This window comes from Lycorma delicatula, chromosome 1 (assembly GCF_047948215.1).
Source record: "Lycorma delicatula isolate Av1 chromosome 1, ASM4794821v1, whole genome shotgun sequence".
Taxonomy (NCBI): Eukaryota; Metazoa; Arthropoda; class Insecta; order Hemiptera; family Fulgoridae; genus Lycorma; species Lycorma delicatula.
The window spans coordinates 129847308-129871136 of record NC_134455.1 but is presented as its reverse complement, the minus strand read 5'-3'; the positions used below and the strand labels follow the sequence as shown (position 1 = coordinate 129871136).

General features: G+C 31.7%; 1 protein-coding gene across 2 annotated transcripts in view; it reads right to left on the bottom strand.

Moving 5' to 3' along the window:
• The window catches only part of LOC142322249 (clavesin-2-like), a 72782-nt gene that overhangs the window by 9139 nt on the left and 39814 nt on the right, over nt 1–23829 (bottom strand). For both annotated transcript variants that reach the window (XM_075361123.1, XM_075361113.1), the window contains exon 4: nt 6283–6619. In XM_075361123.1, the coding sequence (XP_075217238.1) occupies nt 6283–6619 (337 nt within the window). The remainder of the gene's footprint in view (nt 1–6282; nt 6620–23829) is intronic.

Here is a 23829-nt window from a genome sequence, read left to right as displayed (position 1 = left end):
CAGCTTGGAACTGCTTGCTGTGTAAAATAGCAAAATTACCGTTTAAATTTGATTCACTCTCATACCTTACTTTGAATTAAATTTATGATGTATTTTGATTACATTATTCAATGTAAAACTTATCCTGTTGTAAAACAAACTGCTGCAGTACAGTGCATTCAGAAAGTTGCTGTGCACTAGAATTATAGATCTGTAATGATGAAACTTTCATAATTATTACTTTGTATTTTTATTTCATTATTTTATAAAAACAGATATTACAATAACTGGAATAGTTTATAAATGGTACTGAAAAAGACTTTCTCAACATCCAATATAATACTGCACATGTTTAAATTTGTTTTCAAACCCTTTAACTAGCTGATAAACTGGAATGTCTTGTATGCATGCTGTATTGCAGCTTTTAGTTTGTCAATTGTGCATGATCTGTTGCAATACACTGCTCGTTTCGCTGCCATCACAGAAAGTAATCTGGGGGAGTCAAATCAGGCAATCATGCAGGCCACAAACCCTTTAAAATGATTCATTCACCAAAGACATTTCATAAAAGTCATTGATCTGTTAGTTGTATGTACTGTAGCGCTATCTTGTTGGAACCAACTGTGAATGATTTCCACTTCTGTTAACTGACTAATGAAATTTGCTGAAACAGCACAATAATGATCACTATTAACTGTACTTTCAAAAAAGATTGAACTCACAATGTGTGTTCTACTCACATTGACCCAGATTTCAATTTTTCCTTCATGTAAAGATTTTTTGTGTAATTCATGGTGGTTAGTTGTCAACCATAGTCATGTATTTTTTTAATATACCCTCTCAGATGAAACCACGCTTCATCTGTAAAAAATGTAATGTCAAGGATGCTATGGAATTTTGGTCAATAAAATTTCAACCATTGACAATAATTTAGTCTTTAGGCATAATCTGTAGGTTTCACTTCTTGAACACATTATTTTGTAGGGGAATAGATTCAGTTCTTTTCTTACAGCTTTATGTGCAGTAGGAAGTCCAATATTTTGCTGCTGTGCTTACGTAAGCATTGACTTTGATGGACTTTTGGCCATAGCATCTGAAATATGAAGCAGCTTCTGACTGATTAGTTTAGGTAGTCTTCCATTTCAATCAGGGTCTTCAACAGAGTTTGTTTGAAATTTTTCAATAAGACTTCAAACTGGATGGTAGTGAGGAACAGGAGTATTTGGAAACTTTTCAGAACTTGTGTGTTTCAGTAAATCAGTACACTTGTCACCTTCACAAAAGACTTGTTCAGTGAAAAAATTGCATTCCTCTACCAAAAGAACAATTACATTTCTTGTAAATACTAATTCCAGTAAACAAAACAACATGAAATGAAACGAAGCACATTCAATCACAATTCAACAACTGATGTTTTGGTTTATTACTGAGCAATGCCAACGAGCACACAGGGCAACCAAACTAATGCCGAAAGAACAGAATGCACCACATAATTCTGAAGCATACTGCTCAGTGACATTCCGAACACACTGTATAACAAAGGCTAGTGGGAAAATTATGAAATTCATGAGTCTTTTTCTGATAGATAAGGATGCAATAATGAAAACTAATGAATCATCAAAATCATAGAATTCATGGAAGTTTTTTGTTTTTTTTGTAATAGCTTTTGCACTTAAAGTAAATGTATGTTAAGTGTTATTCACAATCTTGTGTTACTTTGGTACACAACATGATAGTATCATAAAATCTGTTTCAGTATATTATTTTGGAATGTCTACTGTTTGTGAATAGGTATGAGACACAAACTCTCAAGTAAAAAACTGGTACACATTTCCATGTAGTGTAAAATTATTTCTATAATGAAAATGGAAAGAAGACTGTCATCGAGTTAAGAAATTATTTTAATGTAAATTAATTTTATTTTGTAATAATATCCAATATATTTTTCAGCTCTGAAATGTGTTTATCTGCTACTAGGTAGTGTTTGAATCTCTTTAAATAGGAAATACTTTCTGATATTCTTTATATAGTAAATTTTTACATCAAATGGTGCTAATGTTAAATTATAAGTATTTAGCTTTATTTTTTCTTGTTTAAGAGATCCATGCTGTTTTCCAGGTATATTTTATAATTAATGTTAATGAACATTCTAATGATCTTAGTAGAAGAAATAGGGAATAGACATTTTCAGCATGTAAAAAAATTCCACTTCTGGCTAGGATTGAACCCAAAAAAACTTCCGGATGAAACACATAAATGCTCTCACTTCACATTGAAAGTTGGAAATAAAAAGAAATAGTTATTAAACATAAAAACTTCTAATGGTTGAATAAAATCTAAAACGTCTCGGGGAGTAGTATCCTGGAAAACAAAGCATGAGAACTAAAAGGGAAAATGCCAATGGGCAAAGTTAGTTCTGATAAATTACCAGTAGTTCCCAATGATCAACAAAATTAAAAAATTAGTATGTAGTTCTACTCCAAACAGTTTGTAATTTTTAATAGTTAATAATCATAACAATTGATGTCACTCAAAACATCAAATAATAATAATAAAATTAATGCTACATGGCAGTAGTGTTATGAAACATTACATAATATTTAACAGATCTAATAATTCTTTACATTCATTAATGAAGAAAATTCAAGACAAAGTGCCCAGTTTTATTGTATCAAACTGATAGTAGTTAACTTCTAGATATTCACAAAAATTATTTAAAACTTATTTTATAACTTACATCTACACATCATCAAGAATTATCCTTTCTGATTCTAAATTACACATAGTATTTTTCACAATTTACAAATTTCATAAAAAAATCTCCATCATGTAAGATGATAAAAATGAATCTCCTTTCACTGATTTATATTTAAGGACATTATTCAGTAACATATCTTTTTTTAATATTCCAAAAAGTATAAAAGCATGTTAATAAGCAATAAAGAACTCAAAGAAAGTCTAGAGAAGAATCTAATTTTTCTGACTAACTTTCTATAGTGTAAAAAAAATTATATATATATATATATATATATAATATATATTATATTATATTATATATATATATATATATATATATATAAAACAATAATACAATAATCATAATATCTGCGAGGCATATTCATAAAGTAAGGGCCATTTGGTCATTAAAAAAAAAAATTAACTTGTGAGAAAAGGTTTTTACTTACAGTTTTAGTTTACTGCATATCTACTTCACTTTTCCACATAATCACCATTCAGTTCTAAGCACTTTTTGTATTGCTGCAACAGTTTCTTTAACCCCACTACAAAGAAGTTCACCACCTGGGAATTGAACCAGTTGACAACGGCAGTCTAGAGTTTCTTGTAGTTTTCAAACTGTGGTTCACAAAGCCACTTCTTCAAATGCAATAGGAAATAGTCACTAGGTGCAAGATCAGGACTATATGGAGGGTAGTCAAAATGTTTCCAATGAAAATCTTGAATCTTCTTCTGGGTTAAAGCAGCAGTGTGAGGACATGTGCTGTTGTGAGGGAGGATTAGGCCAAATGACAATTTCCCACGTCGTGAATTTTGGATCGTATGTCTCAGTTTGGTGAGCATTTGGCAGTAACTGTCAGCTGTAATTGTTGATCACATTCATGAAATCAGCAAAAAAAGATGCCCTTTTTGTCCCAAAAACTGGTAGCCAACATTTTTCAACTTGAATACAGAGATTGCTTAAACTTTTTCGGTTTTGGAAAACTTGAATGGCGCCATGACATTGACTGTTGTTTTGATTCTGCGTTGGTGTAGGACATCCACATCTCATTGCCCACAACAAAGTGAGAAAACAAATCATCTTCATCTTGTTGATAATGGTCCAAAAACGCTCGTTCACTCCACATTCTTTGCATTTTCGGTACCCACCTTGCACACAATTTATGATATCTGAGCTTTTCTGTGACAATCGTGTAGATAGAGGTACGTCCAACATGCAGAAATTCATCACCCAGAGTACTAATCATTAATCGCCAATCATATTGCAGTTTTCAGTTCACTTGTTCAACGGTTTCGTTGATCTGAATACTGGGCCTGCCATTCTGCTCTTTGTCATGCACATTTGTATGGCCACTTTTAAAGTCTTGACACCATTGTCTAACCTTTCCTTCACTCATTACTGTAGGTCCATACACTAGGCACAACTCTCAATGAATTCCAGCTGAAAATCCTTTTGCACACAAAAATCTAATCACAGTGCACACTTCACAATTGACGGGAGAAATACTTGTGGCGGACATTGCAATCTGCATTCACTGCAGGCAAACGACTACTGCATCAAAACGAATGCAGTAGCTTCGTAAATAGCCGATAGATATCTCTACATGAGTAAAACTGTGTTCAGACCTCCTAATATTTAAATATAAACCGACAGTCCTTACTTTATGAATATGCCTTGTATATATAAAATAAAAACAGAGTTATACGTTTCATATATTAAAAAAGTATTCTGTCATAGAAAATCAATTTTTCTTTTAATGATTGTGTCCTGTGAAGTTGTTTATTAACATAACTTTTACTTATTCTTTTCTTAAGAAATTTCTGTATAATGCTACAGCACTGTTTTCTAAAATCATCCTGTAAGTATTTTGCATCAGTTTGGCATAATTTTTTGATAACGGATTACTTTTAAATACAAATCAACCAATACAATTTCAGAGACTTCTTCCTTTCATTTTTTGTTCAGTTTTCAAAATTAAATATCTTAAAATCAAAACTCAAGATTTTATCATTTAAATTTTACTTTATTTAGAAAATACAGAAGTGAAATTTCAGCTTATTTATTAAATTTCCAATTTTTAACTTTTTAGAGTATAATTACATAATACTTGAGATATAAGAATAATATTAGGTTACAATAATCAATGCCCACAAATTTCTTTCTTTAGTTATCACTCTAACAGTTGTCAATCATAAGATCCTACATGAGATAAAATTATTTCTGAGTAACTAATATAACTATAAGTTATTTATTGACACATTAGCATACACACAACTGCACTTATGCATTTTACATCATCAATTGTAGGGAAATTTTATATTGCCTTGCTTAGCGGTTCAATAAGGATATTAAGAGATGGCAAGTAAAATTTCTTATAAATACAATTTATTTACTCTTAAATAAATTACTATGGACAAAATAAGTCCTTTATAAATTGTAAAATACAATTCTGATTTTAATACAAACTTTACAATAACTAATAAAAATTAATACAACAGTAAAAGTGATTGTATTACAATAACGTAATAATGTTGTTTCTTCTGGATTTTTCTTTTTCTCAATCTATTTTCTTTACTTTCTCTTTCTTTCTTATTGTGGCACTTTTTATTATTATAAGCTTCTCCATCCGTTATAATATTTACTTGGAAGAACTTTTACTTCCCATCTTCAATTAATGTAAAAACATTTATTTAACAAACGTTCAAAATATTGTCTCCTTTTTTTGTTAAGTATTCAGCAATCAATATTTTTCAATTATGGTTCATAGAAGTAGTCTACAATAAACTACTATTAGCAGGTTTGATCAGTTTTCAATTAATAGTTTTGTAGAAGCAGTGCAATCAATAAATATAATCTTTATTTAAAATCACAAAGCCCCAATATGATTCATTTTGGAAACTAAAATTGATTTTAAATACGTAAAAGCATTACCTTGCTATGCATTCAAAAGAAATAAAAAGAATTTTACCAGAACCATGGCTGCAAAACTATGGAATAGCAACATTTTTATTTTTAATATGTAATGTCTACTTACAAAATTAATATTGAATATTTAAATGAATTCAAATTACAATCTGAATCTCAAAATGGTTAGACCACAGCTTCCAGTGAATGGATACCACAAACAATATAAAAAAATTTATAATATTACTACTATTGTAATTTTATTTAAAAATTAATACTTAGTAAATTTATTTATTTTTTTACTTTTGCTAGAATGAGACAGCAAAATTTACTCTTATGAAGAATTCAAATATGAGTTGTCAAATCAGAATTTAATATCATATTTTAAAAAAGCAATGAACCTAATCTGTATAAATTCAGAAAAAACATATGATTAGTTTGAAGATCCTGTAAACATTCTATATTAAGAAGTTATATATTCAGGAAAATTTATATTCAAATCCACTGAGATAAAAGCCAACTGATATAAGCAGGAATTGAATACTTCAAACAAACATATTTATTTTCAAAACAAATAAAATCAAATACAAAAGTAACGTAATTGAAATGATCAATTTAAACTATCTATAACTGAATTTATCCCTAAATTTATATTAGCTTACCTTTTGTTTCGTTTTTTCTTTTATAAATGGTTTAATCAACGCTAGAGCAGTTTCAACATACCACGGTTGATTTATAAAATGAACACCTTTAATTCGTGCTGGAAAAGAATCCTGAAGTCCTTCAAACATTGATTTTAGAGTACGAGGGCTCATGTTAGTAGACTGACGAAATGAGAAGTCCGTCCAGTCAATAACAAAAACAAATCCATTAATCTGATTTTGTGGCTCTTCCAATAACTTTTCTAATGACAACAGTAACGATTTATAAATTATTTCTAACGAATAATTGCAATGGTCCCAGTTATAGCCAAGAAAGATTAATACACATCTGCCTTTCCTGAATAAATACAAAATATTTTTATTAGAAATATTAACAAACAATCCAGTTGATAAATTACTATTTACATTATATAATTTTACTAAAGTAATATAATAGGTGCTTTAGTATTAAAAGTTGTTTGACACTTAACTTGAGTCACTAGTTACTTTCTTAAATATAACCTAATCTCACTTACTGTTCCCTAACAATAAATTAGATTACTAATTCATCAGAAAAATCAAACCAATGTAAGTTAAAACCCCATTTTTTAATGACAAAATTCAGTAAAAAAAAATTCTTATCTATGTTACTAATAAAGAAATGTATTAAAAATCATATATCACTTATAACATCTGTTTAAAAGCACAAAAATTTAAATATTTTATTTAATTGTTAATGTAAAAGCATTTTTCAATCTTAATGTGATTTTCATCAGCTAAAGTAAAATAAATATCCTTTCATAAAACAGAACCAACTTCAAATAAAATAAAAAGTAAGCAATCTCAGTTTGCTTTTTTGATACTTAAATTTAAAAAAAAAAGGTTTACACAATAAAATACAATACTTTCATTATTTACAAAACAAAGACTAACAGTTGATTATGTACAATAAAATAGAGTAAAACTATATTTAAAGCTGGGACAAATTTTCTCAAAAATAACTTTTTTAAATGTTTAATTTATATCATAGAAAAATTACATAATTTCAAAATTGGCATCAAAAAAATTAATTAAAGATGATAATTTAATTAATTTGTATTTATAATGAGCAGCTTAGCAATCAAGTAGATTTTTTTATTACACTTTTATTAGAGTAGAAAGAAGGCCCACGCTTTATTTGATAAGTATTAAGGCTCTGATAGTGGTTTATTGTGCAATGCGCATAGAAAAAAATGATTCCATTAACAGTCATATTGCCACTGCTGCTCCCTCATCAGGCTACAACAAGAAACAGCTGCTCTATTGACTATTAGATGGTGTTAGGATAATGAATCAGACAAGATCAGGGTGGCAGGTGAAAAATTTTATAATAAATATTCAGAGAAGAAGGGTAAGAAAAAGAGGGAATGGAAATATCAACTAAGTTAAACAGCTTGGAAAATCATGAGTACAGCTTAATGTGTTTATAAAAGTAAATATAGCAAGTCACACAACAAAAGGAAAGCAGTGCTATACTCATAATTCTAATCAATATTAATGAGCATAGCAAGACCATTTTATTTACTGCTGTAAAAGTTAAATTTTACTTCCTCACCATAACTTTTTATTCTAGATCAAAGGTATCAATGAATTAAAAGTAGGTAAGCATAATCATGATACAAAATTTATAAAATCTGTCTTTTTCAGGCATTACTTCTGGATGGCATCGCCATTATTTATAACTCCTGGTTGATTTGATCTCAATTCTAGTTCAGACTTAAGATATGTACAGGTTAAAAATATGACATCAATCTTTTTTTTATTAGAAATCATTTATTGGCATTTTCTTGCTTGATGAGCATTTTAGTAAAATGTTAATAAGAATATAATTTAAACTTTGTCAAATTCTCAAAAACATTGGTCTAAAATATTTTTCGATAAGTTATATAATTTTAAAATGATTGTTATTCTGCTTCCCAAAAGGGTGCACATACAAAACTGTGTTTACATAATTAATGATGTTAACAAAATTCTACACACCAGTAAAAGTTACAGAAGTTTATTAATATCAAATATTTTGAAACTTTTTTTAACATAGTTCATATTCACTTAAAATGGTGGGTCATCTAAACAGTTCTAAACCAATAAGTAAAGCAGATCCATACACAAGCTAGCTCCTTGTTTCAGTATTACTTTGTTCCTGCTATAAATTGTATTCAGCTAAAATCTACCCAAAAATTCTGAAAAGTGCTTCCAAAAAGTTTACAGCTACATTTTAATTTTAGAGTCATGAATCTTTTAAAAAATGCCTGTTGTGGACACCAAATGACTTTCTTGTACACCCACTTATGATATATCGTTGAAAAGCTCCTTAATAAGGGCTTATTACTGCAGTTAAGAAAAAGTCCAAAATCCAAACGAATTTGGATTTTGGGTTTTTTTGGACACTTTTGGTCCAGTTGATTGCAATCAAAAGGGGAGGTGCACAACTAGATATTACAACAATCCTAAATCCAAAATTTCAACATCCTATGGCTAATCGTTTTTGAGTTACGCGAAATTCATACGTACGTACGTGCAGACGTCGAAACTAGTCAAAATAGATTCAGAGATTGTCAAAATAGATATTTCCGTTGAAATCTGAAAACCTACTTTTTTTATCACAATGCTTCCTTTATTTCGTATAAGGAAGTAAAAATTAAGATTATAAAATGTTGATTTTAATTCTGTACCTTTATTTACACAAATAAAAATTTACATTGAAAATTCAATTTAAAATTTAATTTCCTGTAAGCTAAATAAATTATTGCTACTGAATAAAAAAAAAAAAGATTAGAGTAAAAATAAAAGAAAGTTTTATTTCAAACGGACATTACAAGCAATAGTTCCCCCAGTTAAGAGATTTCCGTTTCCAACCTACTACTTATGGGTTAAACAACCCAAGAGAACAAAAAAGTCAGCACTTTTCACTGTGATGCTCTTATCACGGGTCACACATTTTTTTAAGGTAAAGGTGGTAAATATTTAAAGCCAAAAAAAAAAAAGAAAAAGGTCAGAAAAAAGGAAGAAAGAAGCAAGAACATCCCATTAAAGTGAATTCGATTCAGCTGCTGTAAAATAAGACGAAAAAACGAATAATCTAAAAAACCTAGATTCACCATCCCTTCCTTATCTTACAATTAATGGCCCACCGACAGCACATACGACTTCCTCCGCGAAGGGATTGCATTGCACTCTTCAGTATCTAGGATGACATCAGACACATTTCCGCAAGACCGAAAGGCACTAGCACCAAATGGCATTCAGCGGACGGACTGAAAGGGAATCGCGCCGGGAGAAAGACGAAAATATCTTACTAATCTCTCAGAGAATAACTCAAATAAAGGTTAACCCAACATTCAAAACCAGATTCTACAAGGACGGATCGCAATCCCCCAACTCCGTCCATCTTAAAATAAGAATAAATATATAACCTCCATTAAATAACTAAATACTCGCCCGATAATTAAACCCAGCAGCAAGATATCGATGTCCAGGCTCTGCAATTAATTAAGGGATAAATATCCCCGGACACCCTTGCGATTCCATCCGATCGATCCAAAGCCAATCCTTACAGTAATTAAACTATAATGGTATCATTATTACTATATTACCGAACTAAAATTATAAGATTTACAAATTAGTTAAAAAGTTATTATCATTATTCGAAAAAAAAACTTTTCTTTTATATGATGTGTAATACTGTACATTCACACACGATAATATCGATGAGAACAGCGACATGATCACGTATTGCAAGTTATCTAAGCATTACCTAAAACTAAACAAAAATTATTTACGCTATTTTCCAACAAACAATACTCGTAGCTTTGAAACGGTTGGCAGTTTCAATTTTAGAATTCCGATGAAATAGCTCATTATATACAACGATTAGGAACTATTATAGTTTCGCGTATAAACGTTCTCCGATCAACTAAGTGGTGTGTAGTTAATAGAAATGTGAAATATTAGTTTTAGTGTTAATTAATTTCATTAATTTATAAAGCATATAATAAGTGTGGCGGTTTATGTTGAAAATAAATTCAGTGCGTAAATTCCTTAGGTATTGATATAATAACAGTTGGACTACAGAAGAGAAAACCCCGTTCACAGAGAAAACTTACTGTACATAAAACAACAATCTAATAATCCTGGAGCGAGGCATATTTAAAAAAACTTGGTTTAGATCTTTCAGGGGAAGCACAATGAGCATGGTTATAAGAAAGGAATTCCTATCACTTTAATAAACATATCGAGCAGATTGTTCAGATGAGTACCAAAACAATTTATAGTTACATAAAAATAATAAAGAGTTACAAATTTAACTATGAACTGAAATAAAAGCGTACAAATGTATATGTATATATATATATATATATACATACATTTATATGTTATAATAAGTATGTTATAATACATGTATATTTATAATAAAGCATACATTTTGTATGCTTTTATTTCAGTTAACATATATTTTTATTAACATTTTGCAAAAATAGAAGAAAACATCTGATATGGACACCACATAACTTCCTTGTACGCCTATTAAATTACATACATTTTTTATTACATTTTTTTCACTTTTTGTTATTATTGAATTATTGTTTATTGTAAAACGTTTTTACAATCAGAGGTTAATAATCTAAATAAATAAAAAATGTAAATGTTCGTTTGTTCAAAATCTTAAATCTCCGAAAGTTCTTCACCGATTGATTTGAAATTTTGGCACAACGTTGCATTCGAATACGCGTGTGCTTTTATATACTTACTATTTATACACCTAAGGTGTCACATCTGTGACGAGAAAAAACATGATTTTTGGTTTTTCTAAAAAAAAAAAAAAACAGCGCTATCTGTTGGAAGTAAATGCAACACACGCTATACTAAATATTTTACAATTCCGTTTCAATGTTTCCGATATGTATGTCCGCTATGGACTAAAAAAATTACTGGACCAATTTACGCTCGGGGAAAAATGGAGAAAGGGAAAAATAAAAAAAGTAAAAGAGAAGAAAGGGGAAAAGGAAAAAAGGAAACGGGGAAAGGAGAAAAAAGAAAACGGGTGATGGTAAAGAAGAAGGGGAAAGTAAAATAAAAGAAAGATAAACGGGAGAAAGGGGAAATTGGAGAAAGGGAATATGCTAAAAAAGAAAATGGGTAAAAGGAAAGGAGAAGGGAAAGGGTAAAAGGAAAGGTATCAATATAATTAAATTAAAAAAACCATGTAAAAAAAAGAAAAAGGAAATTAAGTCGGATTCGAACCGATTGCCTTCCCCTTGTAAGATCAAAATATTTCATTAATTAAAATTTTATTGCGCTATAACTCTGGAACTAATGAAGTACCACTTATGATATATCGTTGATACCTCTCCATGAGGACTTATTAATCCAAATTTTTTGGATTTCGGGTTTTTTTGGATACTTTTGGTCCAGTCGACTGCAATCAAAAGGCGAGATGCACAACTAAATGTTACAACAGTCCTAAATTCAACATTTCAACATCTTACGGCTAATCGTTTTTGTTATGCGAAATACATGCGTACAGACTCACGCCGAAACTAGTCAAAATGGATTCAGGTAAGGTAAAAAGAATATTTCCGTTGAAATCTGAAAACCGAAATGTTTCGCGACTGCAATACTTCTTTGTACTCGTACAAGGAAGTAAAAATCGAACCGAATTAATGTTCTACAAATAATTGTTATCCCAGATAGTTTTTTTTTTTTTTTTAACAAATATACGAATATATTATTCTGCAGTTTAATAATTTATTTTTTTACACACAAACTGAGTAACAAACACTTACAGCGAAAATTTTCTAACTACTGCAAATTAATTAGAAATTAAGTGGTATATTATAAACGTATCGTCTAATTGAAAGCGTAAATATGACAATGGAAAAACAAAGAAACATGATAATTATATTAAAGAGTCTAAGTATAAAAATAAATAATAATAAACTAAATTATAACTCTTAATTGTTTATCTAATTCTCAATTAATTTATTAGAATTAAAATAAATTAATAAAAATTCCTAATTATTATAATTAGCTTACTTTAAATTTGATTTATATATAATTTTTTCTTTGTAACTTGTATTTCTACATATTTTTTGAATAAATAAATTAGGCCAAGTTGAATGAATCACTTTTACAAAAAAAATCGTACTGCGTATTAGTTTAACTAGAGTTGATGCAGTTAACTAAAGGAAAAAATTAAACATGAACTATCTTTTATAAATGATAGTACGGAATTTCTCTGCAATATAAAAATTTCTATTTTTAGCAAGACTGTTTTGTCCAAGAAGTGGCGAAGGAAGGGGAGAAACGGGAAAGAAATATATGAAATAAATCTAGTAATAATATATAATAGGAAGTAAAATTACTAAAGATGGACGAAGCAGGAGCGATATAAAATGCCGAATAGCACAAGCTAAACGAGCCTTCAGTAAGAAATATAATTTGTTTACATCAAAAATTAATTTAAATGTCAGGAAAAGATTTTTGAAAGTGTATGTTTGGAGTGTCGCTTTATATGGAAGTGAAACTTGGACAATCGGAGTATCTGAGAAGAAAAGATTAGAAGCTTTTGAAATGTGGTGCTATAGAAGAATGTTAAAAATCAGATGGGTGGATAAAGTGACAAATGAAGAGGTATTGCGGCAAATAGATGAAGAAAGAAGCATTTGGAAAAATATAGTTAAAAGAAGAGACAGACTTATAGGCCACATACTAAGGCATCCTGGAATAGTCGCTTTAATATTGGAAGGACAGGTAGAAGGGAAAAATTGTGTAGGCAGGCCACGTTTGGAGTATGTAAAACAAATTGTTGGGGATGTAGGATGTAGAGGGTATACTGAAATGAAACGACTAGCACTAGATAGGGAATCTTGGAGAGCTGCATCAAACCAGTCAAATGACTGAAGACAAAAAAAAAAAAAAAAAAAAAAAATATATAATACTGTGTAAAAACCAACCAAAAAAAAATTGTAAAAAGAGAAGTAAAAATTATCACGACGTAAATAGGATTTCAAAAAAAATATCAAAGAATAGACAGTATTACATAAAACGTATTACTTTGTAGGTCGACGTACAGTAATTTTTGTTACTTGTGGTAGGTTAAAAAATGTAAAATTTGTATTTTATGTTTAGACTAGTAGGTATTAACAATAATGTATTTTAAAAAATCTGATGTGGAGACCACATGACTTCCTTGCACGCCTATTAAATTACATACACACACTTTTTTTTAAATGAAAAGTACATAAAATTTAATTTCATTAATAACTTCTGATTTTTTTTTATTATTATTTTGAATTAATATTTATTGCAACATTTTTTTTACAAACAAAAATTAATAATTAAATCAATATATTTAAATTAAAAAGAAAACGTTAAAAAAAATAGAAAGGAGATGAAGTCCGATTTGAACCAATGTGCCTTCTTCCCCTTGTAACATCCAAATATTTCATTAATTAAAATTTCATTTAGCTATAACTCTGGAACCAATGAAAATAAGTACCACTTATGATACATCGTTGAAAAGCTCTCAATGAGAGCTTATCATTGCACTTACTAAAAAGTCCAAAATCTAAGATTTTTTGGATTTTGGGCTTTTTTGGACACTTTTGGTTCAGTCAATTGCAATCAAAAGGGGAGGTGGACAACTAGATGTTACAACAGTCCTAAATTCAACATTTCAACATCTTACGGCTAATCGTTTTTGAGTTATGAGAAATACACACGTACGTACAGACGTCACCCCGAAACTAGTAACAATGGATTCAGGTATGGTAAAAAGAATATTTCCGTTGAAATCTGAAAACCGAAATTTTTCGAAATCACAATACTTCCTTTACTTCGTACAAGGAAGTAAAACGCCGGTAAGCAGAAACTGGTACAACTTACTCGTACAACAGTACGAGTAAGAACAGAATTTAAAAATACCGTTTCCGGGTGATTCCGGAAAAAACTTTACCACTTTAAAAGCAAATATAAATTTATTTACATAAATAAATACGGTTGAGGTCTCATTTCATAGTAAAAAAAATCAGGTTTTGACTCGCGTAATTCATTAGTACCGAATTCGGCCACCAGCGCTGACAAAAATGGATAAAATTACTGGTGCAGAACGTGCTCGCTGCAAGTTTTGGTTTCACGATTTGCAGTCAAAAGTAATTTTCGTAGACAGTATGGTACGGAGCTAGATTTGCGTTAAACATACTAAGTCACCAGGACGCCCACGTGTTCCTGAAGCTACAACAGCTTCTTAGTTGTTCCACAACGGAACAACTTAGAGAAAGTTTTGCACGTAGTTCCTTAGAAATCAACTCGACGTGCATCATGCTATCTTGCTATCTTGCATCCACAGATGACCTTCTGACGCATACTACGGAAACGATTACACTTGGAGCCGTACAAATTAACCGTGGTTCAAATACGAGGCTAAGTCAATTATTTTCCGATATTTAGTTATATTTTGGTAGTACTGTCGTGTTCCGTAGATGACGCATGCGTGGTTTAATTGTTGTTATGTCTAGGCAGGTTTGATGCTGCTAGGTTAGTTCCATTATCGCTGCCCTGCCGTTAAACATGGCTGCTCCGCTTTCTGTTTGCACCGAAGAAGATCAACGTTCAGTGATCCGTTTTTTTGTGGTCGGAAGGTGTATCAGAGGGCGAAATTCGTCGAAGACTTTCGGTACAGTACGGGGACAGACAGTGTGTAGCCGCAACGGAGAGTCTACGAACGGATTGAAAAATTTAAAAACGGTCGCACACGAAGGAGCCAGACGACCGTTTACCGCCACAAATGAAGAAAACATTGAACGTGCACGTGACATGGTTTTCTTAGACAGCCGAGTAACTATCGATGAAGTGGCACATCGTCTGCAAATTAGTTACGGTTCTGCCTACGAAATCATCCACAGCAGACTTGGGTTTCATAGTCTGTGCAAGATGAGTCCCAAAACAACTCACACAGTCGTATAAACAAACGCGCTTGGACATCTGCCAAAAACATTTGAATCGCTACGGTAACGAACGAGACATCTTAGACAGAATCATCACTGGTGATGGAACATGGATCCATCATTACACGCCGCAGAGTATGGAATGGAAACATCCAAATTCGCCCTGCAAAAAAAAATTCAAGACCCGACCGTCCGCAGGAAAACTGACGCTTACGGTTTTTTGGGACTCACAAGGCCGATTACTGGAATATATGAGGAAAGGGGCACGACAATAAACAGTGCGCGTTACAGTAAGATGCTTACTGCCAAGCTGCTTCAGTTTGGCAGTAAGCATTCGAATTGTATGCTTCATACAATTCGAAGCAAACGCCGAGGACTGCTGTCGAAAGGTGTTGTGTTGTTGCACGACAATGCCCGTCCACATATTGCTGCCCAACTACTGAAAGGCTCCAGAAACTCGACTTTGAAGTACTGGCTAGTCCTCCATATAAGTCTTGATCTTGCCCCTTCTGACTACCACTTGTTTGGTCCACTCAAAGAGGCACTAAGGGGCCGTCGATTTACCTCGGACGAAACAGTGAAAGAAGCGATGCACTCCTGGTTCGCAGCTCAACCGAAAACCTTCTTTTATGAGGGCATCAGGAAGCTTGTGCAACGATGGACCAAGTGCGTAGAAATGCAAGGGGATTATGTTGGAAAATGATGTACATGTAAGTTTCCTATTTGTATTTCAATAAAATTTATAACTACATTGCGGATAATAATTGACTTACCCTCGTACGAGGGCGGTACGGAAAGTAACCTCCGTTTGCCTATAAATAAAAAACCTGCAGGTAAAAATATTTTATTTTATACAACTTAAAAATACAGCTTTTAAATATATTTCGGCATGGTCACCATTTAAATTCATGCATTTTTCATAGCGTTTCACTAATTTACAAATATCTTCTTCATAAATTCAGCCCTCCCCTGGGTACCTAGCCAACCTTTCACGGCATTTTGAAATTCGTCGTCGTCATCGACGTGCTATAACGCAAGCCATTCCTTCACGTGAGTGAAAAGATAAAAACCATTCGGCGCCACGTCCGGGCTGTAAACGGGATGATCAAATATGTCCCATTTGAATTGATTCAGCAGTTTTTGAATTCTTCGAGCACTTTCATGCAAATTAAAACAACACCGGATGACAGTACACAGCAGACTTGCGTCGCAGCACTTCGATTACGACGAAGAAGTTCAAAATGCCCTGAAAGGTTGGCTAGGTACCCAGGCGGCTGAATTTTATGAAGAACATGTTTGTAAATTAGTGAAACGCTACGATAAATCTTTGAATTTAAATGGCGACTATGTTGAAAAATAGTTAAAAGGCTGTAGTTTTAGGTTGTATTTAATAAAATTTGTTTAATCTATACAGGTTTTTTTATTTATAGCCAAGCAGAGGGTACTTTCCGAACTAACCTCTACATTAGACGACGTAAAGATGATCGGCTGTAGTTTTGTGTGGAAATGAAGAATAGAATTGAAGATAACGATACATTTTTAGAAATGTAATTTTTGTTGTCATTACGATAATAATTATTATTATATTTTCTGCTAAGAAGACTACAATTTCTATATTGAGTACTGTTTTACCTTTTTTAGCTTCATTCTTTTATTATACGAGGTGTGTGAGAAAAGTAATGAGATTGGTAACACTGCGAGCGATCTGGCAACGCTGTGTCTACCGGTCTATTCATCCCTTCCACATGCTCAGTACGAGTTTCAACTCCGTTCAGCCAACACATTATTTTTGACAGTGCCTAAGTTAAGTTGTGTTTTTGTTGTGTGTTACGAAAATGGAGCATCGGAATTTAGAGCGATGTTGTGCAATCAAGTTTTGTGTTAAACTTGGGGAATCCGCGAGTGTGACCTTTGAAAAGTTGAAACAGGCCTACGGGAAACATTGTTTATCAAGAGCACAAGTTTTCCGCTGGCACAAATCATTTTTGGAAGGCCGAAAACACGTTGAAGATCAACCTCGCTCAGGGAGACCTTCAACTTCAAAATCTGACAAAAACGTTGAGCGTATGAGGGTTCTTGTGAGATCATACCGTTTTTTAACAATAAGGATGATGAGTGAACGGTTAAATTTACACGCTTTCACCGTACATCAAATTTTGGCAGACGATTTGGACATGCGAAAGGTTTGTGCGAAGTTGGCGCTGAAAAACTTCACAACAGAACAGAAGGACAATCGAAGAAACATGTGTGTTGATCTTCTTGAGACGATTAACAATGACCAAGAATTATTCAATCCTGTGATCACAGGTGATGCATCCTGGATATCTGAGTACGATCCTGAAACAAATTGGCAAAGCGAATAGTGGCACACTCCGTCATCTCCTCGACCGAAAAATTGTCGAATGAGCACATCAAAGATCAACACCATGCCGATTTGGTTTTTTGACAGTAGTGGTATCGTGCATAAAGAATTTTTTGCTCCAGGACAAACTGTCAACCAAGTGTTTTACAAAGGTGTCCTTGAAAGGCTCAGGAAAAGAGTGATTCGCTTGAGACCAGACATTGCAGACAAGTGGATGCTTCATCATGACAATGCCCCGTGTCACACGGCCATTTCCATCACGGAATTTTTGACCTCAAAACGCATTCCTACGGTTCCTCAACCCTCCTATTCACCTGATTTGAGTTCTTATGACTTTTTCCTTTCCGCAAAATTGAAATGTGTCTTAAAAGAACGTCATTTTGGAACTCTGGAGAACATTCAAAAGACTGTGACCGACCAGTTAAAAGCCCTACCAGCTGAAGCCTTCCAGCGCTGCTACCAGGAGTGGGAACGACTCAACCGGTGTATAGCTGCCCAAGGGAACTACTTTGAAAGGGATAATATTGTTGTTTGAAAAAAATAAAAACTTTGGTAAGTAAAAAGTCAGTCTCATTACTTTTCTCACACACCTCGTATGTTGACGCGTTTCGGAATAACAACATTGTCAAAACAAAAATTGTACTGGAGTACAATAAGTTTTGAACATGGACATATTCCAAAATTGAATACAGATTCTAACCAAATCTGTAAGTAATTTTAATAAATTTTTATATCCTTTTAAATTTTAGAAGTCTTTTTCGAATAACCCGGTATTATTACAGTTGTGAAAGTGTAAATAAACAAATTGTTTCTTTTAATTGTAAAAGTTCAATCGGTATTGTATATAATGAAACCTTCCAAATCTTTTCATATTTTTCACTTCAACTACATTTCAACGCCCAGCTCTCCAGGAGATAACAGAATTCAAACAATTACGTAACTTTCCAATTCATGAAACTTTTTTTCTCCCTCAAAAATAAGCATGATGTGATAAAAGTTCAAATGAGGTTTTATTTTTTTTATGAATTTCAATCACATTCCTTCAATCGAATTTTTAAACTCACTACTATGTTTATTTGTATGTATTTACTTTTTTCATATTAAAAACTATGTCCTGGTAAAATACTACGGTTGTCTCACTTAATTTGATACTTTACTTTTATAAATCTTATGTCATTTCTTAGAATTTTTCTATCTGGTCATTTTATTCCAAGCAATTTTTTTATATTTGGCTAATTTTTTTTCTGGGCGAAAAACGCTTCGGCGTTATCATCGCCCGGTCACGACATCACACTTTACATTTAGATATAACATTTTACTTCTTAATCAGAACAATAAACCTTCCAACTGCTACACGGCAAGTAGTATATAGAGCCGATACTCATTATAATAAATCAAATACCCAAGTATAAACGGACGGCCTTAAGAAAAAACAATACCCGGTCTAAAAACAATAACGGATGATAAATAATGTTTAAGCGTTCCATATAATAAGCAAAAAAAAAAAAATTAAAAAAAAAAATTTGTTACAAAACACTTACCGGCCGGATTTCACTTATTAAACAACGAATAATCATAAGAATTGTATTATTTCTGTAAATGTGATATGTATTACATATAAATGAAATCGGGCCGACAATAGTTTTGTAACAACTGTTTCTATTTTTGCTTATATGGAACGCTTAAACATTGTTTATTATCTATTACTGTGTATATAAACATGTATTTAACATGTATTTTTTTTTAAACAAAATTCTAAATTAATAACAGATTTTGATAATAGAGAGGTACATCTTACAATTTTTGATATCAGTATCATTTTGTTAAAAACACTTTTATTTATATTACAGTTTTTTGTTTTATCAGCGGAAGAAATGATATGTGCGAGACTCTTACCGTACGATTTACAATTTCATTATACTTTTTTTGGATATCACTGCATTTTGTTAGATTATTCTTTTATTTTTTTTATGAGTTAATGATTGTTATCTTATGGATTTATTATTAAAATTTATTGCCTTAGAACAAACAAATTGAATTTCACGGCCAATTATTTTGTTAATAATTATATCGTTCACTTCATGCCATATTTTTCCTTTTTTAATAAAACTACTATGACTTTTACGAATCGAAAATCCGTGATGTAATATTGCACTTATTACTTTGTAAGTGTAACCCTCGATTTTTATTGTTAAATTTGATTTTACCAATCTAATTTATTTCTGTTTTATTTATTTATTTTTTAATAAAACTAGTATAATCTCTTTTAAACTAATACTTTTATTTTTTTTTTAAATAATAATAAAATTGTCAAGGATTAAGGTTTTCTTGATTAATCATTTATATTTAAAAATGTTTTGTGCTTTTATTAATATTATTTAAACGTGTTTTTCGTTTTTATTATTATATAATAGTACAGGCAATTTGTCATCAAAAAATGCTGTATTTGAAAATCCTTACCTACCGATTGATCTTTTGTCCATGCGTTAGGGGTGATGAGGGAAGCTTAACTCCAGTTTTTTAACATCACTTCCCATAGATTTTTGAAAAACTCGAAAAGTTTTTGAATGCGTTTTTCTCTGAATCTATGCATTTTAGAGAAAAGTTTGTCAAACAAAAAATGTAGAGGACATTCACCTCTACAATTAATGTCTTTGAAGTTATGCCGTATAATCTGAAATTGAAATTCTAGGTGACGCTGAAGTTGTAAAAAACGTTGTAAACGAGTAGACCGGTTTCGAACACGTGCCCAATTCACAACATTTTCACACTTTCACAAGCTACAGCTCCAAAACGATAGATAAGTCGTACAAGAAAATTGTTTAAATAAAAGTTGTCTGTTTTTTTGAGATTAACAACTTTTCCAAATGCGATACAGACGAAAAACAATTTTTTTCGGTGAAAAACCCGAAAAAACACGTTTTTTACAACTTCAGCGCCACCTAGTTTTTCAATTTAAAATTGAAATACGGCATAACTTCAAAGACTTTTTTATCTTTAAAACCTTTTCTCTAAAATGCATAGATTCAGAGATAAACGCATTTCAAAAACTTTTTGAGTTTTGCAAAAATCTAAGGGAGGGGGATGTTAAAAATCTGGAGTTAAGCTTCCTTCATCACCCCTAACATATGGAAAAAACATCAATCGGTAGGTAAGGATTTTCAAATAAAAATACAAATTGACTGTACTAACAGCAAAAACAGTTACAGATTGATGATTATAACGAGTGAAAAGTGGCATGCCTGACCGGACTCGAATACGGAAACGTTCCGATAAAAAACAAAGGCGCTTCCACACTGCCAAGTAAATCTGTATAATATTATCGGTAAATATTAATCGCTTTAAAGACTACGAGGTCTGTAAATAAAGTAATGAAACTGGTTCAAAAAAACTTTTTATTTACATTACAATTATACATGGACTCTATCACATTTGAAATAGTTCCCTTGGGAAGCCACGCAACGCTTCAAATGGTTTTTCCACTTTTCATAGCAGTATTGGAACTCAAAAACCGAAAATATTTCAAATGGTAGGTTACATTTTTTAAAATGTTTTCTACTGTCTAAAAGTGTATCTATTGAGTTGTTTTTTAAAAATCTGGAACAGGAAAAAGTCGCAGGGACTCAAGACAAGTGAATAAGGTGGTTGAGGAACTGCAGGAATGTATTTCTTTCCTAAAAACTCATTAATTGAGAGTGCAGTGTGACAAGGTGCATTGTCATGATGCAGCATCATGAATCAAATCAAAATCATGCTAATTTTTTCTTCGGTAGTAATGACATTGTCCATAAGGAGTTTTTGCCTTCAGGACAGACTATAAATCAATATGTTTACCGAGATATTTTTGAAAGACTGCGGAAAAGAGTTGCCCGCGTGAGACCAGCCATCAAAGACAACTGGATGCTGCATCATGACAATGCACCATGTCACATTACACTCTCAATTAATGAGTTTTTAGCAAAGAAACATTTCTGTAGTTCCTCAACCACCTTATTCACTTGTTTTTAGTCCCTGCGACTTTTTCCTGTTCCCGATTATTAAAAAACAACTCAAAGGACACATTTTTAAACAGTAGAAAACATTTTAAAAAATGTAATCGACCATCTGAAGGATATTCCAGTTTCTGAGTTCCAACACTGCTAATAAAAGTGAGAAAACCATTTGAAGCGTTTCGTAGCTTCCCGAGGGAACTATTTCGAAAGTGATAATTTTCCTGAATCAGTCTCATTAATTTATTTACGGACTTCGTATAAGTTATATATTTAACTAAAAATTACTGCAAAAATAAAATCGTGGTAATTAATGCATGTTTTACTTTCCATAAATTTTTTTCTCAACTACCTAACTGGTACACATAAAAAATAAATTTTTATATTCACACATCGCGCGCATACACATACACAAATGCGTGCAAGCTTATGCACGCACGCGTATAGTTGTTCTCAATTTTACGGTAATATTTCGGGGACTGATTTGGAACATTAAATTAAGCAAAACGATTCCTATAAGCGTGTCTGTAAACAATCTCTTTTCGAGTAACGGATAGCGAAACATTTCGCTCTAATTTCTGTACCATGGTTAAAATAACACCATATTGAGTCTCTTGAGATCCAAATTAAAGGGTAAATTTGATAACGTTATATGTTTTTTGATTTGAAAAATTGAATACAACGGGTCCCAGAACTTTAACTCAAATAATTCCCGAGAAAATTGTAAAGCCTAAAAAAATCGAGCGTTGTAAAATAACGTTTTTTTAGGTTTTACGAGATAAACCGTAAAACTGTATATTAATAAGCTTCAATTCTGATAAACATATATTAAAAAATATTACAGCCTACAATCTTAGTTGCTGCTGCCATCGTACGGGAAAATATTATACTGTTTGCGTCGACAGGCCTATTTATATCGGCTGTTTTCCTTTACTGTAATAACTGTTTTGTTCGGAAAATTTATTTAGAAAACAATTCTTAGATAGCCGATCGCTATTTTTTACAATGACAATGACATAAATTATAGATGAATATTTTTTTACAATTCTTAAATGTTAAACCTATATATATGCTTTTATCGTAACTCAGATTTATTTCTGTCTGTTTTAATTTCATAAACATCCGGTGTTCAGAATGCAAATTCAATAATAGAAACGATAAAAAATTATACAAATATTCAGTTCCTGAAATCATTTTCCGCTTAAATTATATTCGAGAGCTAAACGTATTTCTGCATTAAATTAAGTACAATTTGTCATACGTTAAACTGTTGCTTTATAATAGCGTAATTCGTAATTATAAAACAAATTAATAATGCAAATATCAGTTCATTTCTAGTAGGTCGTTTGCCTTCTTTGTATCGTTTGCCTTCTTACAAAATTAGCAGAAGGCATTGGGTAAAATTATGTTCAATAATTTTCATTTTAGACATATTTCATCACAACAGTTTTGTAGTGAAATTAGATAGAATCATAAAGTGCATCTAGAGGTTTTAGCTGGGCCACTTTTCTTCTAAATGAATATGCTATATGGAATACAAGGATAATGTAATTTTAAAAATCTAACCTTCCTGAATATATGAACATACACATATTTTTAACTCCTTAAGATAAGGATAAGCGATCGTACGAGAAACAAAAAGATTGCCATTTTTTAAATAACAAATTTATCTGTTTTTTTAATTTCTTGTTGGTCAAAAAAGAGTCGTACAAGGATTGCGGATATTTTGGTACGTATATTATCAGGTAGAAAGATTTACAATTTATTACTATGCAGTGGTGGTTTGCGTATGACACTGTGGAACTGCAGCAATCCCTACTTCCACTTTATATTATCGATAACATTTAATATAATGAATCCTATTTTCTTTATGCTTGTACAATATATAATCCTTAAGGTTAATGTCAGTAGCCATACCCCGGTTTATGAAAGATACAAAAATCTTTGTATGGAACTGTACGCTTCACAGTTCAAGCGGCGTGGTGTTTGGCTGTTGTGCGCATGCGCCCATAGGAAGCTGCACGCAAGGGAGAGAGCACTGTTGTTCCCGCAGTGCCGACCCTGGCGTGTTGGTGGAAGGTATTTATTTTACTGCGCATGTGTTGAGCTTAAAAACCGTGTACCATTTTCTTGAACGTGATAAAGTGTAGAATTAGATCATTATTCCAGCTATTCTATTTGATTCATCTTTTTTCGGTTTTATTCTACAGAAAATTTTAACCGTGGCTTTACA